We start from the raw sequence: 16,175 nt of genomic DNA on the forward strand, positions 1-16,175 counted from the left end.
AGCGGTAATTTTCTCCGCAGAGCCAGGGAATTGGCGTTTTCACGTCAGTACGAGACAGGAAGAGAAATGGGCAACTTCGGAAGATATTCCTAAGCCCGGAGTTAAATCAAATCCCCATCCGAGAATAGTGACGGTTTGCGTTTGGTGAGATGTGGAGGGTTTTAGACAGCTTTTGAAAAAAAAACTTGGCCGTCAACAAACGTTTGTATACGACCCGATTACATCGATTGATCCACCTAACAAAGAAGACTGCGTAGACAACACAAAGTCATCCTTTTCTAGGGCAACGCTAGGCGTACATGCTAAGGTCATTGAAACCATTCTGCACGAGCTTCGGTAGATACTTCCTTTTCTTCCATTGCATTCTCCAATTCATGTGTTCAATGACAAATAGAATTAGTGACTGTATATCCGACAGTGAAAAGGCTCTTAAAAACTGGCTGGACATATCCTTCGACGACAAAATTTTAAAAAGTTCTGGTAAAAACAACTAGGCAAGTTTGCTGAGAGATGGGAAAGGTAATTGAGGTGGTTAAGAATTTGTTAGGGGAATTCTAATGAAAATTGTATTCTTTACATTACTTTTGTTACAATCGCATATAATAATAATAATAATGAATCACTAATGTTTACTTAAATAATGGAGAAGTAATTATTTAGAGGAGGTTTTATGTAAAGGGAACTTGAGTTTACCTTGGCCGAAATAGGCGAAATCGATTTTTATAATATATGAAAAACATACAATATACTATAATTTGTTAGTTGTCTTTGACCTTTACCACCTATTAGCATACTGGAGCCGCATTTTAGGCTGAGTTTAGCCCTATGCTCGTTTACGCTCACTTCTGTTTTAAGCACTTTTTTTTTTAATAATATTCATACAGTAATTTTCGTTAAGATTTTTGTAGGATTGTGGAGGACGTCAAAAAAAAAGGAAATATAGAAAAATTTTCACCCAAACCTCTATCATTGCACACGCTCACATCGTTTTGGTCTCTATACTTACGAATAGACAAAGCCGTCACTTCAACCTCTTCAAAGGCAGGTAATCAGTGGCCATTATTCAACAAGCAGTAGAAATACTCGAAGTAAAATGCTCAATGTTAAGTAATGATTTTCTAACAAGGCTTTTATTGACACCATCAACAGTTCATACGTGTATATTGTTCCACGGCATCTTCGAATTACTTCAGCATGGAACATTAGTTGTATTCTAATCGCCTTATGATCACTATAGGCAGAAGTAGCGTGCTTTTAAAAGGACAGTAAAAACGTTAATTTTTGTGTGTAAGAAGACAACTTGCTAAAAAGTTGCGCATGTAAAGGTTGTATACTGCTTTTTATTACAATTAACTGTTTTTGTCTATGTCTGCCTACTAGGATAGAACCGTGTGTCAACTTTTATTGTGCCTCCTTTTATGTACAGACAAATTGAATAACATTAACAGATTTAGAATTTTCCAGCATATTCCTTAATAATTAGAACTTAATCTATAACATCAATATTGTTCTCCTATTGAACTGAAGTTAATTTATCAACAATATTAGTATAACGTACTATTAAGTTGTTTGTAAAGTGGTGGCAATTTTCCGTTATCGATTGTTGTTGTAACTTTTTCCCGATGATTAAGCGGCGCAACCCTTTGCTGGTTGCACAAGGCCATTGCCATTGGCCAAGCTTGGTCTACCCAAGATGGATATGTCAAATGAAAAGAGTTCATTTGCCGTTGTTCAACACCGATATTTTGATAAAAAAAAAAACTACACAAGGACATTTGTTGTATGTGTTGTAAAGATTCTATAGCTAGGTGACAAAATTCATTCAAAAATAAAAGTTCTTGTCAAAGTCTAATGGCGCGCATTTTTTGAATCAAAATTTGCCTAATGGTTGAACGTAGTTAGCAATGTCTGAGTAGTACTATCAGCTAAAGAATCTGCGTCATGCCCACATTGCGGATTGTTTTGGCAGCCTGTTGTCCTCAGTAGGAGATAAATAATAAAAAATAAACAAAATGCGGTGTTTGCCACCGAGCATGCGGAATACAAAGACGTCACACTTACAACTCGAATGTTGAATAAAACTTGGTACATTATTAGGTTTTAAAAGGTCATAGGTCATAGCGAATATTGCAAAGTAGTACCGTTCCATCTGTGGACATTTGAAATGTCCAGTCTACTTACGACAAAAGGTTTTTCATTAGAAAATTTTACACGTACATGCGAATGAATCCACGCTCGAGTCACGTCATGGTTCATGTACATGCCCAGTTTCAATAAATTTGGAAATGAAGGACGTATCGTCGTACAGTTCATTATAATAGCGGTAACCTATCCAGCGTTGATTCTAATAAAGTGTCTTAAAATAATGTATACAATTTGATTGGACCTTTCGTTTATGACCAGCCAGTTACTGGTGCCATTTACCTGCAGTAATCTACTTTAGTGCAGATTCGGGAGGACTCTAATGAAAATGACGAATTTTCACTTCAACACTGCGGAACACCTTCACGCCATCATTATGATATAAAAGCATTTTTTAATGGAAATCTTCCAAATAGATAGCTTAAACAAAAAAGGTCCCACAGCATTTCCTACCAATTCTAGACCGAACACCAAGAAACTTCTCCTTGTGGAGGTACTTTCAAGATAAAGTCTACGATACGATACCGCAAAATTTAAGCCGTTAATTTAGTTTGTGAATTGATAATTCGCCATTATTAGCATTGCCTTGACTATGTGCGGTACACGGGAAGGTTATACATTCTATATAGATTCTTCTACAATTCAAATACTGTTTACATGAAAATAGAAACAAAACGTATAATAATTCAACCTATTTTTAGGTTTTTTGTTACATACAGTATACATATTCGATATATTTTGTTAGACCTTTAGAATATACACAGGTATCGAACAGTTACAAAACCTGCGAACAATTTATACAACACGAAAAATCTAATTCGGACTTCGCAATTAACAGAAAACTTTGTTGCGTGCCGAAAACACAGAAAAATAATTTCCTGCTGCCTTTCGCCTTGAAGGCTTTGATGTGCTTTACCCTCATCTGCTTTCGATAGCACAATATACTGTATACCTATTGCCGGCAGTGTTAGTCATACGAAAGAGAACAAATGAAACCTTTCAGACGTTTCTTACCCTATTCGTGATTCCTGTTTGGAACTATACGCGATATAATGCACAGGATCTCAACGATGCCTTTTACTTGCACACGCGTATTCCCCAGCTAACTACCTCAATGGAGTGAGATCTATGAAGTAGCTTATGGGTACCTAACACAGTCACATATTATCACTCGTTGCGACATAATTAATACGATACGAGATGCAACGGACAATTCAACAACGGATCAGTTAGATGCATGTGTGTTTTCACGCTTAAAATCCATCATCATTCTATTTTTAATTAACTATATAACAAAGCCTAAAGTCTAGTTTGTCTTTATTATTTGACGTAATAGTTGATGGGTTAAAGCTTAATTGTTGAGTTGCCCAGCTAATACAGATTTTTAAAGCTGATACAGGACTGACGCTTTCTGCTGAATTAAACACAGATATATGACATTTTCACATATAGTCTGTGTCAGGCAATTATCAATATTACATGTACATGAGCTATCTTTATTAAACTGTATTATTTGATGCAACCTCTACATTGCACACTTATCGCATTACACATATATGTCACTCTGTTTGTAGATAGAAAATGGTGGACTCTGTGTTAATGTGCGGGTTTTTTTTTTGGAAGTACAACATTTCGAAAAATCAGCCTAACTTTGGTTCATGTTGTGTGGGAAATAAGAGGAGGTGCTCCCATGAAGCACTGACTGAACTACGTAAAGCAGAAGTTTCTCGTTCAGAAAACAGAAGGACATCTGTTTTTTTTACAATTTCTACAATTTTTTTACAAACATCTTAAAACAGCGGGGGGAATACTTTTTACACCTACTTTTTCTTAAAATCGGGATGCAAAAGCGCAACCGTTGAGGCTTGCGGTGATGTATCGTTAGGGTGGGCCCTCTAGCATTAAGCTTTTGCCGAAAGGTCTCAATGGCCTAATAAGCCAATATTAGTTAAACTTTTTTCTAATCATCTATTGAAAATGTACGTAGATGCATACCGACAGTAGGGATCGCATCAGGTTTGATGGTGTGCGTATTATAATTTTCACCTATATGGTTATTTAGTACAACAGGTAATTGAATTGTAATAACGATAAGGATAATAATAATAATAATAACTATTATTATTATATACATTTGCGAGACCTGCTGAACTAGCCTCGTAACACGTATCTCCTTGAATTCGGTGACTGAACGCTTCTCTCAGCCCTCACTCTCATCAGTCTCAAAGGCCTTGTAGTGGAACGGCGTGGTCAAATATGGCTTGGCAGAAACGCCATGAGCGTCACGCGAGGCTGCTGATCATATCGGTGTGGCTGTTGTTGGAAGTTTGTTCTAGGATTGTCCGAAGTTGACTTCCGGAAATGGCGTCGACGGTGATTGGCATCGGCAATACCCGAGCTCCTCGATGATGGTGCTGATGATGAGCATTGAGCGCCATTCTAGCGGCATGTAGCAAGCGGATTAGCTGGCGGGCCGGCCACGTGCACCGCTGCGCCTCGATCCACCCCTACCAAAGTCTATAGCAGTAAACAGTTATTTGTGAATAACAGGGTATATTATTTATCTTTTAGAAAGTCAATTCCATACAATGCGGTGTTATAGAGTATAATACATTGCCCCGGATAAGGCGGTATAGGATCATTTATACGGTGCTGCGGTATAGCGTTGACGTTAATTAGAATGCACATGCCATCATTAATATATGCATATATACACAAACACACACCTAATAAGGCATCTGGCCAATAACAACCACATCGCGGCACTGACGAAGCAGAGAAGAATGCCCACAGAGGCAAGCTGAGCTGCCCAGCCACCCTCGTAGTGGCGAAACCGCGACAGCAAAGAACACTCAGTCACTGTTGAGGGCAATAGGAATCGATCGTACGGTGTGCCAGTATGCGCACCCTGGATGTGCGTCCTGTAATTGATATATAATTGACAAAGATGAGTAATAATCGAGTTTTCACAAAGGCTGCACCTGAAACGTCACTTTATTCCGGGGTCTAACTCCGCATATACAGTATTGTAACAGGATGATACTCAGAACATAACTAGTTTTTGTAAAGCTGCTTGTCGTCTGTTTGCTTGTCGCATACACTGTCTGCTATATGTGGCAAAGATGTATGCACGAAGCAGAAGTGTAGATAAGTAAATGAAATTGAAAGTTTGTGCTTGGTTTTAACTGTACCAGGTAACAACTATAAGATGCAGTTGAACAAAATAGATTTTAGTATCCGCCATAACATCTGATTGATATACATATATGTCACTTTGATACAGGAACTGCATAAGTTTATGTGTTTCGTTGCAGATGAGAGAATCACAAGCCCCTTTAAGGGTTGAGAAAAATGTATCGGCGCAAAAAGTATAGATGTTTTGGGTTGGTATCACACTTGTCAGTCAACTAATCTGGAGCGCTTGTCATATCCATTGCAGTTTGCGTGGCACGATATCGGTCGTGCCGATAAGCAGATCAAGTAGAGGTGTGACACGCTCTGTGTAGTAAAATTACACATAAAATAAATGCTGAATCACCTTCTGTAATAAGCAGTATCAACTTGCATGGACATGAAAAAAATTCAAGGAAGGAAACGATAGATTAACGTATCGTCCTTTAATATTCAACAAAAAAGAAACTTACCTTCTGAAAATCATAAAATAGTACGTAAAGATGCCAAATATCCCAGCCATAAGAAAGAGTACTCCAGTAACCATAAGCGCTGAAAGCTGCTTAAAGAGGAGGCCGAAGGCTCCCAAAAGGATTGTCGATGCCACGAGGATAAGCGTTACCAACGAACAGGAAATAGCCAGGTTGCGCATTTCTAAAATACAAAGTAAGCGAATGATTGAAAAGACCACCAACTTGTAAATTTAGATGAAAATAAAAATGCCAGAAAAAAGGATGCAAATTGGTAAAAGACGAGAATAGAAGGGAATAAGTCTTTTTTTTTTGTAACATAACAGTCTTGATAAGAAAGATGCGTTTTGATCATTTTGGTGAGTAGTATTCCGTACAAAAAAAATTAGGGTTTGGAAAACTCATTTTGATGTTTACAAATATTTCGGGAACTTTCGGGACGTTTCGGGACGTAGGTTGCACCACACATTTTATACTGTGCCTGCGCGACGCATGATTACCATGCCTTTTCAAGTTTTACTGGAGAAACCCCAGATAAGTTCATCTAGGTTAGATCCTGTGAGTTTAGATAGCTTAGTCGGTAATATGTTTACCTGCTATTCTTAGGGACACATTGTGGTCAAGATTCGAACCCAAACATAGACAGACTTCATTTCGTGTTGGGAGTCAGCCAGCCGTGTGTCTGATGGAATTATGCCTAACAGGTACTGGAAACATAGAGGCTAGATCTTCTAACGAAGACAAGCCTTTGATGTTAAGCTAATGAGCTAATTTCACTGATTTGTTTACCCACTACATATAACGAAAGTAATCAGATCATCGAGATATCATTTTGACTAAGATTCGTTATGGATCGGACAGAAAATCGGTGTTTTAGTGTACTAAAATAAAAATTATTGATGATAACTATAAGATACCAGGATTATTGGCAAGTCCTAAAAACAGTGTCTTAGTATTCCAGGTTATTTTCGTCACCACTGTATTACCAGCGCACAACGGAGAATCATCACCCCCTTTATGTATTTTAATACGGGGACAAGGGGGAAAATTGAACTAGATGTGAAAACCAAAAAGGGTACCCTAAAACGTAATAAAAATTATGATTTCGTAGCTCGAGTGCCATAAGAGGACGCACCTAGAATGGTCGAGTGGACATTGGGCTGATACTTTTCAGTACCAATAGAAACAATGTCTTTTATTGAAGCCTATAAGTAATATTGAATAAGAATTGCTTCTTTCGACATTTGGAGGCTCCAGAAGAGGCGTTAAATACGTCAGATGTACGTGAATCAACAAATGTAAAATAATTTATTGGCGTAGAAGACTGCTTATAAAAGTTACTTTTATTAACCAGCTACCCTCACCTGTACCTTGTAGAACAACTTTTTAAAATACACTAGCATACTTGCCGTTTATCATAATTTATAAATCTGTAGTATATGCACCACTCAATGTAGTTTAATGTCTGTGTAAAAATAGCTATAAGGTTATCGACGAAGCTACGCACGGGGCTTGTCGGGCGTATGGCCAGACATGAACATCTTATTTGGATCCGTGCGTGTGTGACATTATTCGACCTCCGTCTAGGTCTGTGTGCCTAAAAAATCCTAAACTGTCTGATATTATATATGTAGCTGTATTTTATGCCAAGGCTGGTTTCGTTTGTTTTAACTAGATGGCGCACTTCTGTGTGCAATTGTTGCTGTTGTCCAACGAGGTCACATAGTATTTCCAGAGGAGTGTCCTTGGATGCTGAAGTACTAATTAGACATCAAGGACTAGAGTAAGCTCAAAGGCTGTTTTTGAGCAGAAATTGCCTTTTAGGTAAAGTTGTTCCTTGAACAAATGGCCGTTCACAACAATAGCTAATCATCATCTAAAAATTAACGTTATAGACAGTCCTGGATGGGAGAATGGAAGAAAGCACCCATACGTCATAGAACTAAAATTTTGCGACTTACCTTTTTAGTTTTTTTTTCATTCATCTGTGGACTCCATAACTGTCCAGATGGACAACGGTCCTACAACTATAAGGGTCACTCTGCAATATAGACGAAAACCACTTATCTGGGTTTTGGAAACCCGTGCAAACTCGTGCAATGATATATATAATTAGCTGTGATGGAATCAGTTCGGCCGCGCCTAGCCATTATCACGATGATAGTCTAACGTGGCTAATTAACTTACTATTCAGATGTAGGGCCTAGCTGTAATAGTAGATGCAAAACTGATACTCTTTCTGATGCTCTGTTTCGGAAGCTTAATCTAAATAAAGACAAATCTTTTAACAATTTTTTTTGCGTGTGCTTGAAGTGCTGTTTCTGGCGATCATATTTGTTCAATATAAGTGCCATGAGCGGCGATTAAAGCTTCTATTCATTACTTGAATTACTCAGTATTTAACAATATCGTTTCTTTAATCCATATGTAACTTTTTAATAGTAACTACATACGCTTAAATACGTCGCATACAATGCTGAATTAGGTTTTCAGCTAATAGCAGGCTAAAAGTCTCAAATTAAAAGGACTCGAAACGACGACGACGACGACGACGACGACAAGTGTAAAAGGCGCAAGGAATCTTAAAAAACTAATTCTTCGAGCTTACCTAGATAACCCAACTGCCAACTGATATTCTCCTCCCCAAAAAAGCCGTTAATTCTTGTATTGAGAATTCGGGTGAATCAAAAATAATTTTTTGAGCAATTTTTGATAGACTATTGATTTCTTTACTTGAAATCTTCCTCGGATCTTACGAAAATACCAATTTGGAACAAAACAAATTTTGCTGGGGGGCTGATTCGGCGCGAAAAGATTGTATATTGGCCAATATTTGCTCAAATTTCAAAAAAGACGTATAGTTTTTTGCGATAATTACTTTGTCGCTTTGTTCTGGAAAGAAGGGGCTTTTGTTTACGTAAAATAGCGAATGAATGCACGCCGCTACGATTAACCACGTTTGCTCGAATTGCAACCTTTATGTATACGCTTATATAGACGCTGTACTTGCTAAAGGATAGGAAGACTGCAACAATTGCAAAATGGTGATTTTATGGCACGAACTTACCGCGTCTCAGTCTCATTATATTGGATTGTCAATCGGCTAGTAATTACAAGAATATTTTTTATTTATTTAATTCTAGTCCCCTCTAAAATTGTATTAACTGAATTTAAAGGCCCCATATATTCTTATGGCGGTCATATACAAAGCACGAATTTGATAACTACAGTTTCTCGCTCTAATAGTAAAATAGTAAGGATATTAATAAAAAAGCATTTTGTAAATTTAAAGAAAAAGCATGTTCGTATGATCAAATTATTTTAGTGTACCAATCAGTACCCCAATATTTGTTCAACGTTATCAAAAAAATCTTTAAAATCCTTGTAAGCCATGTCTTCTGTATCTGTAAAAGAAAAATGACCTGCGGAAAGGTAAAAACAAAACGTGGATTCCTGGCATCCGTATATTTTTTTACCAATACTATGAATGTCCGTATTTTTTTTGCAGGACAACACGCGTGTATTTGTTTTTGAGAACTTTCTTACTTTCCAGCCACGGATGGACATCAAGAAGCTGTTTGCGATTAAGGTCTTCAGAAAGAGCTAGGTAGGAGACACAAGAAGGGAACGCTTCTATCCGCTCCGCATAGAGACGGTCTTCATCTGAAAATGAATAAATGAGTATTAATTTAAAAACGATCTGCAATAAAGAATGGCAGTATAAAGCGCCTCGACTAAGAAGAAATGGGTATATTAAAAAACTTCTTTAAACCTTCTAATTTAAATTTCCTTCGAAAGTTCGGTCCGCAAAATTGTTCTTTTCCTAACTTGACATGCCTGCGTCGATGTCAGCCGGACCCCCGAATTTTGATGCGTCCCTGTATTTTCAATGAAAATTTTTTAGCTTTGTTCCTGTTATGATCATTCCTATTATAGAGCAGCTTAACGTCATCTGCTAAAATCTATTCAGTTATCGAATGATGCCGTAACTCATCATTCTACTATTTTACAAATCGAATCTTTTTAACCTTACCGGGCAGAATGGCACACGCTTGATAAATGCCGGCCTGTAGGTTGACAAGGTAGGTTGTCTTATTTTTCTGCCTCGTCTCCGAGTTTGGATTCTCTGGTTCAGCTTTCTCAACAATTTTTACCTCCACCTACGAGGATGAAATCAACGCTCATTTTTAGCTTGTATGTTTTCGCGACGTGGATGTAAGACTGTCACCTTATATCAATGAATCCTGCGTATTTGACTGCACGCTTCGAGCGTGTTTGTGTTTGTTTGTTCGTTGGAAACTTAAAATAGGCTAGTAATAAAAAGCGTGTTCGTGAGCAGCCTTATCCACAGGTAGGATAAATAGACGATTGGCAACGTAGCGTGACACTTGATGGAATTATTAGATAGGAATTGATTGACATTTATGAAGAATTGGTATAACATATAGGTTTGGTTTGCGGTCGTGTCTTGTAAACTGGATATGCAATTATAGTTAGATTCCTGTGCTATGGCGGACAGCCGTTTATAGTAGCACGTTTGTCAACTAGCCAACAAAAAAGAACGATTAGGCAAACCAGAGAAGACCAAGAGTTACCTGTACGACGTGATCAGACCAGTTTGCAGCGGTAACGGCCAATACGTTCTCCGGCAAAGCTGCCCCGGCTGACATATTAAGGAGACCCTCTCGGTCCAGCAAAAGATACTCCCACTCAGCCGTACCAAATGATATGAGCAGTATAATAGCGGACACTAGAAATTCGAAATAATGCCCAAAAGAAAAAACATATCAAACGGGATATTTATTGTCTTCCAGGCATTGTTCCTCGCTTCCATGGTCACCATCGTCGTTATCATCAATCACAATATTGATTATAATTGCAATTTGGGAGTAGCACACGGCGGTATTGATAAAGAGGACTGTACCTAAAGACTGGATCAGCTTTCTGTGGCTTCATAAATGTACCTTTGAATATTGACGGTATTTACCCCAGAACCCACAGTGGGAGATTCATTAAGATTCCAGCTAGGGTAGAACATTTGGATTGAGAACACATTATGACGTTTCATCATGAAGTTGTAACCAGAAACTATCGAGTGACTCATTGGGCACTGAAAGTTCTCACGAGCAACTTCGCACTCCGGCAAATGTCTCTTTCATGATTAATAACATTGGTTCTGCGCAAAAAACGCGGCTCAGAATTTCGAAACGCAGCACTTGCAAGGCAAGCAAATGAAAAGTATAAGCCTATTGTCTAGCATAAGTGTGGTACAAGCGGGTACGGTTAGGTGCATAAAAAATATAAATTCTAAACATTTTGCTAAATAAAGCCCTAAAGTGACCTTATCGCATATTGATTTCTGTATAGTTCGGGTAGCAGAGAGAATATTTTTGATAGAATAGATTCGTTGCTAATGCTCTAATACTAATTCTTAATTCAATTAGAAGTACCATTGACGGGAGCGAGTACTCAAAGCTAAACGCCATCTTTTTCTTTTGTTTTTATCTTTCATGTTCGGCCTAACCTCATAATCATAATAAATCATAGCCAAAGCTATCTGGTACACAACGAAATTTTCGTTCGATTTGGCCATCTTCTGGCCTATGTAAACAAATCTCCTTTATCATCTATTGTGTTATGTAACTTTTATGTTTTTTTCTGAAAAAGTATTAAACTACCTAGGATAAATTATCCATTTGCATGCCGAAGTATTTAAGACTCAGTCATTCAAAATGTTCGTTCAAAACGAATGTTTTGCGCGTCACCAAGTTATTCATCAATTGAAAAGTTAGAACTTCTTTACCGAAGCCAACCTTTGGTTATATTTCATTATTGAGAGCCGTAGCAATTAATGGCGTCGCGGTACGACGGCATGGCAAGAGCTCAATTCTTACCCTCATCTATATATTAAGCATTGATGGTTGAGTGGTAAGGGGATGCGACAGATACAATTCTTGGCAACGCATCGCTGAAGCCTGAGCCATTATTTTGTCACTCAAGAAAGTGATAGCTTTATGTGTCTGATCTTCGCACAATAAAAGGAGCAATGGCTATACAGTCACATCAAAATATGAATCAAGTATTTTGCTTTGTAGAAAAGAAAACACAACAGATATGGTGTATTTCCAACATGTCTGTCGATAGTCGCATAACCAATTGAGGGCAAAAAATCGGAGCACTGCTTTGTGTGTTAACTGACTAAAATTAGATTGTTTGAAGCGTCTATTTCATGCAAACTGTAGAAACGGCAGGATAAAGCTGAAAGCAGGCTGGTCCACATACCTGCAGATGTACACACAGTTTCAATAATTTACCACCGTTTATAGATCGTCTTGAAGTCTACCTCACGGAAGTAAAGTAACGATGAGACGCTTTCATTGAAATCTGATTTTGTGACAAGTGGAAAAAACAAGGACACAAAGCTAGAACTGTGTATGTGACGTATAATTTTTTTTCTACCGGTCACTTTGAGAGAGGTAGTTGCCAAAATCGCTAAAAGGAATAAATGTTTTGCAATCTGCCTTATTCTATCCCTGACGATCGGTTGAAGATCAGTTCCGCTGCAATTTGTTCATAGCGTAATGATCTTCACCGAAAGTAACTTTTACTCAGTCGGCTCTATTCTGTTCGTTGGAAGTAGGAAGATAATTCTTTCTATTGGCATTCATATCTGTGGCAAAGAGGATGCGCTCAAACACGCCAATATTCGACATGTGTACAGGAAGTTAGAACTTCTTCATAGGGTACAAGTAGGATGCGTCTAATTGCATAAAATAAATCGAGATAGGTATCAGAAACGGATTTAAAATTTAGAAAAATTTTTCTTCGTTAACCCTCGGACGTCTGGAACGTCTCACAACTTCAGATCCTATAACCTCTTTAGACTCATTCCAGTGCTACGAAGGTGCGCCCATTCGTCTTTCGTAGCCCCAATGAGTAAAGAATAGAGATACGAAAGCAAGCACCGGTAATTGAACTACCACAGAACATAGATCGGTCTATACTAGAGCATTTAGTAACTATCTCTATATGTTGATCTAGTAATCATTTGCTCCCTTTGCTTTGAATAACTCCTTTCTAATCATTAGACTTACCTCACTATCGTCGGAACATTGCGTCTATGATAAAGATCGCTGGAGCAGCTGCTTGTTATATGGTTATCTACGAGCTGTTCGCTTCTTCTTTGATTTCTTTGACCTTTCTATAACTATAAGGACATTTCATAAAAAATCATCTTCAACATTTTCTAATCTGTGTCACCTTTAACCATGCATGTGGCTCAACGCTTTTGGTATATAATAGTCACGCCAAGCTTTGGAAGGTCTGCTTAATCACCAGTTTTCGTTCAATGTATGTTTATCGACAGATAAGGTCACGGCCTCTACAAAGACAGACGTAACACGGCTAACGAACCCAGCCACGTTGGCGGGCGCGTTCAAACTAGTCCCAGCAAGTACTTAGGTGTTCTAAAGATGGGTGCTGAACTGCGTTCCCTCCATTGCTTATTCAGCCTACTTTTTTTCTGCGAATCATTAATTCGCAGTTTCAGTGATCGATTGGGCTGCCTGTTACCGAACTGGACGCATTAACGATTTACGAACTTAATATGGCTAATGTTCAATCAGATCGTGTATGTTCTGTCCCATTACAGCCGTCCACTAACCCTAAGCCCTGACAGCTTTAAAAACGTCGATAAGGGTCTTTGATGTACCTAATAATCAATAGAGCACCGTCGCCATTCTTTGAAAAAGTGTCGTTTGTAGTGGAAAGGAGTCTGGCAAGCGCCTTCATAACTCATTGGACATAAAACGTATCAGTAAACTTTGCATAAATCAGTGCAGCTAATTAAAACGAATGTTTCGAGGTTCGTGTCAGAGACTGCCGTTGGTCATCGCTTCAGACGGCAGGCCCACAGCACGAGATAAAGTGTGCCTATATCCCACTTAAAATTTTCACGTAATTTCATGTTTCGTAGGTAGACAGGCTGCCACGCTGACATCACGAAGACGGACAACTTTTAGAATGTTAATTTTATATATGCATAAACAGTTATATAAAAAAAGTTATATATACAAAGAAAAGTTATAAACATAAAAATGAAATGATGATATTTTTATACATAATTATCTATTACACAGATACCTAATACACTTAACTGAACTTTTTTAAAGGAATACGTTCCACTATGTTTACTTTTATATATATTATAGAATTATGAAAAACGCATTGAAAACAACGCAGTATACTCTAAAAACACAAGCTACGTAACAAAACGTTACACGTCAATCATTTACGTAAACTTCCTCGTCTTCAAGACATCCTAGAGCCTACGTTATGTAAATATTTACAGGCAAAATCACGCCAATATTCCCTGATTTCGGAATAAAAATCACTTAAGAGGAATGCTACCTAATTATTGCCGCATAATCATTTTTCTAATTTTCCAAGAACTCGGAAGAACAGATAGAATAGCAACTAGATTGTTCTGATCCGTTGATAGTGACAGTAATACCCGTTTATTTTTCAAGCTAAACTCCATATTATTGTTAATATGGCCTATAATACTTCTCACGCGTTGCAAAACAGTGCATCTATGATGCTTTCTAGGTGTTATTGTGCTGGTACCAACAACTCTCATACCGTAAGAGGTTAATGTAGACATGTATTGCAGTATGCATATGGTTTTTTGATTTGCGCACAAGTCAATAACAACAGCCATGTTGGAGTATTTGTATGAAGCAAGGCTTTGGATGATATTTCGTGATAAAGGTGAGAGAACGAATATCGGCCCTGTGTGGTACCGATGGCTCGACCTATTCGGCAGCTACCAGCATCATACATACACAGCATACGCCAGCTTTTAATAAATTAACAGGCTCTCTTGTGGAGCTTCTTTATTCCCTTCCCATACATACATACATACATAATCTACCCGACGCACAAAAGCTCTTAATGTCATGTAATCCTGCATAAAAAAAATATTTAATAATTTAGATGTTTAGCGTCCAGCTTTATGTGGAGTCAGCTTCCTATCGTTCGAAAGGTGAAGCGTCATCTGACACGTTTCAACTGTTCAAATTAGAAACCTAATGCCTAATATCTGAGGCCAGCCTAAGGACTATTTGAGATCCTCTGTCAAGGCTACTTTGGCGTATTGTTGAATGTCGACTCTGGCAAATGAACTTACGTCGGATGTGAGAAGAAGTAAATATCCCTATTTTACCCTACAAAACATACATTCTCAAGGAATAGCTTTGTTCCTTTCCTTTACATAAATTCCTAGTCATCGTGCTCATTAACTGCATTAACGCATAAACTCATTAACGCCAAAGGACTTCACTCGCGGCATTTTCAAAAATCTTATGGAACGAACAACGCGCAAGTATCTGCACCGTATATAGCGGTTTGAATACCTGGACTGCAATACGTCAAACGGGACATGCGTATATATGAATTAGATTAGTGGAAGTCACATAGCGAAATGGTTTACTCAAGGTAAATAACGTAAGTAACGTCAAGAGTTGGTTCCTTCAAAGCTAAACTAAGGCCAGAATAGCAATAGATATCTATCTATTTTTATTAGACATGCCCTACTATTCGGTGAACTCTTTTGTTGACATATATCTATATATGTATCAACATATATATAGATATATGTCTCGAACCGTAATTACATAACCACTTATGCTATAATGCTAATTTAACTTTATTTAATTTCATTTCGTTCATTAACAGACACGTTCATTCACAAGAATTATGTTTGTGAACGTTGAGAGCTTCTTTTTTCCTTGCTCGTTTCAAGATTAGAAGATTTCCAAATAGCTCATACTGACAAACTGTTCTCAGATCAGGAAGAGTGTGAGAACATAAATTGCTTGTGCAACAGCATCGTCAGCAGCATTTCACGATGCCAATCATATATATTCAAATGGTCGTATCGCCTCTCAGAGCGAGTAAAGGCACGAAGGTCGCGTCTCATTTAACAAATTCGCTAACGTCAAGAGAGTTTAATTCCCAACTCTTGCAATGTGTATACAACCTCTACCTCGAAAAATTTTCGAAATAAATATTGTTGCTCTTTTCACCATGATTCACACACATCACGCTACAATGGCTTCCGCTAAATTTGCAAGTTCATGGACAAAAACGTTCTCGCCATACGTCCAGACACACACACCCATTTACTAGAACGTGAACAGTGACACTAAATATGTAATAGCCCAAACTGCATTAAATATCAGCCCGTCAAAATGTCCTAAAGGGAGAAATATGCTCGAATTCTTCCAATTGTTGGCTTTATGACTAATTCCGTATCGTGAGCTTATTATTAAAATTAGTTATCCACTGTTGTCTAAAATACGCATTGTTATTACCAGCAGCTTCGTAGTAGTA

At 37.9% G+C, this 16,175-nt stretch overlaps 1 protein-coding gene and 1 long non-coding RNA gene across 2 annotated transcripts in view; both read right to left on the minus strand.

Annotated features, from left to right (window-relative positions):
* Positions 1–1,103: 1,103 nt before the first annotated feature.
* LOC147753214 (uncharacterized) lies at positions 1,104–4,983 on the minus strand. Its single transcript, XR_015311891.1, has 2 exons — positions 4,869–4,983; positions 1,104–4,659 (listed from the first exon to the last, which is right to left on the minus strand). It is a non-coding gene; the product is annotated as an uncharacterized LOC147753214 (long non-coding RNA).
* A 487-nt stretch (positions 4,984–5,470) lies between these two features.
* Positions 5,471–16,175, minus strand: part of LOC111262334 (uncharacterized) — a 14,800-nt gene continuing 4,095 nt past the window's right edge. The window contains exons 2-5 of the mRNA XM_022836484.2: positions 10,379–10,533; positions 9,817–9,943; positions 9,330–9,446; positions 5,471–5,967 (exon numbers count right to left, since the gene is read on the minus strand). Of these exons, the coding sequence (XP_022692219.2) occupies positions 5,783–5,967; positions 9,330–9,446; positions 9,817–9,943; positions 10,379–10,533 (584 nt within the window). The 3' untranslated portion in view covers positions 5,471–5,782. The remainder of the gene's footprint in view (positions 5,968–9,329; positions 9,447–9,816; positions 9,944–10,378; positions 10,534–16,175) is intronic.

The sequence above is a fragment of the Varroa jacobsoni genome, unplaced genomic scaffold (assembly GCF_002532875.2).
Source record: "Varroa jacobsoni isolate VJ856 unplaced genomic scaffold, vjacob_1.0 scaffold_652, whole genome shotgun sequence".
NCBI lineage: Eukaryota > Metazoa > Arthropoda > Arachnida > Mesostigmata > Varroidae > Varroa > Varroa jacobsoni.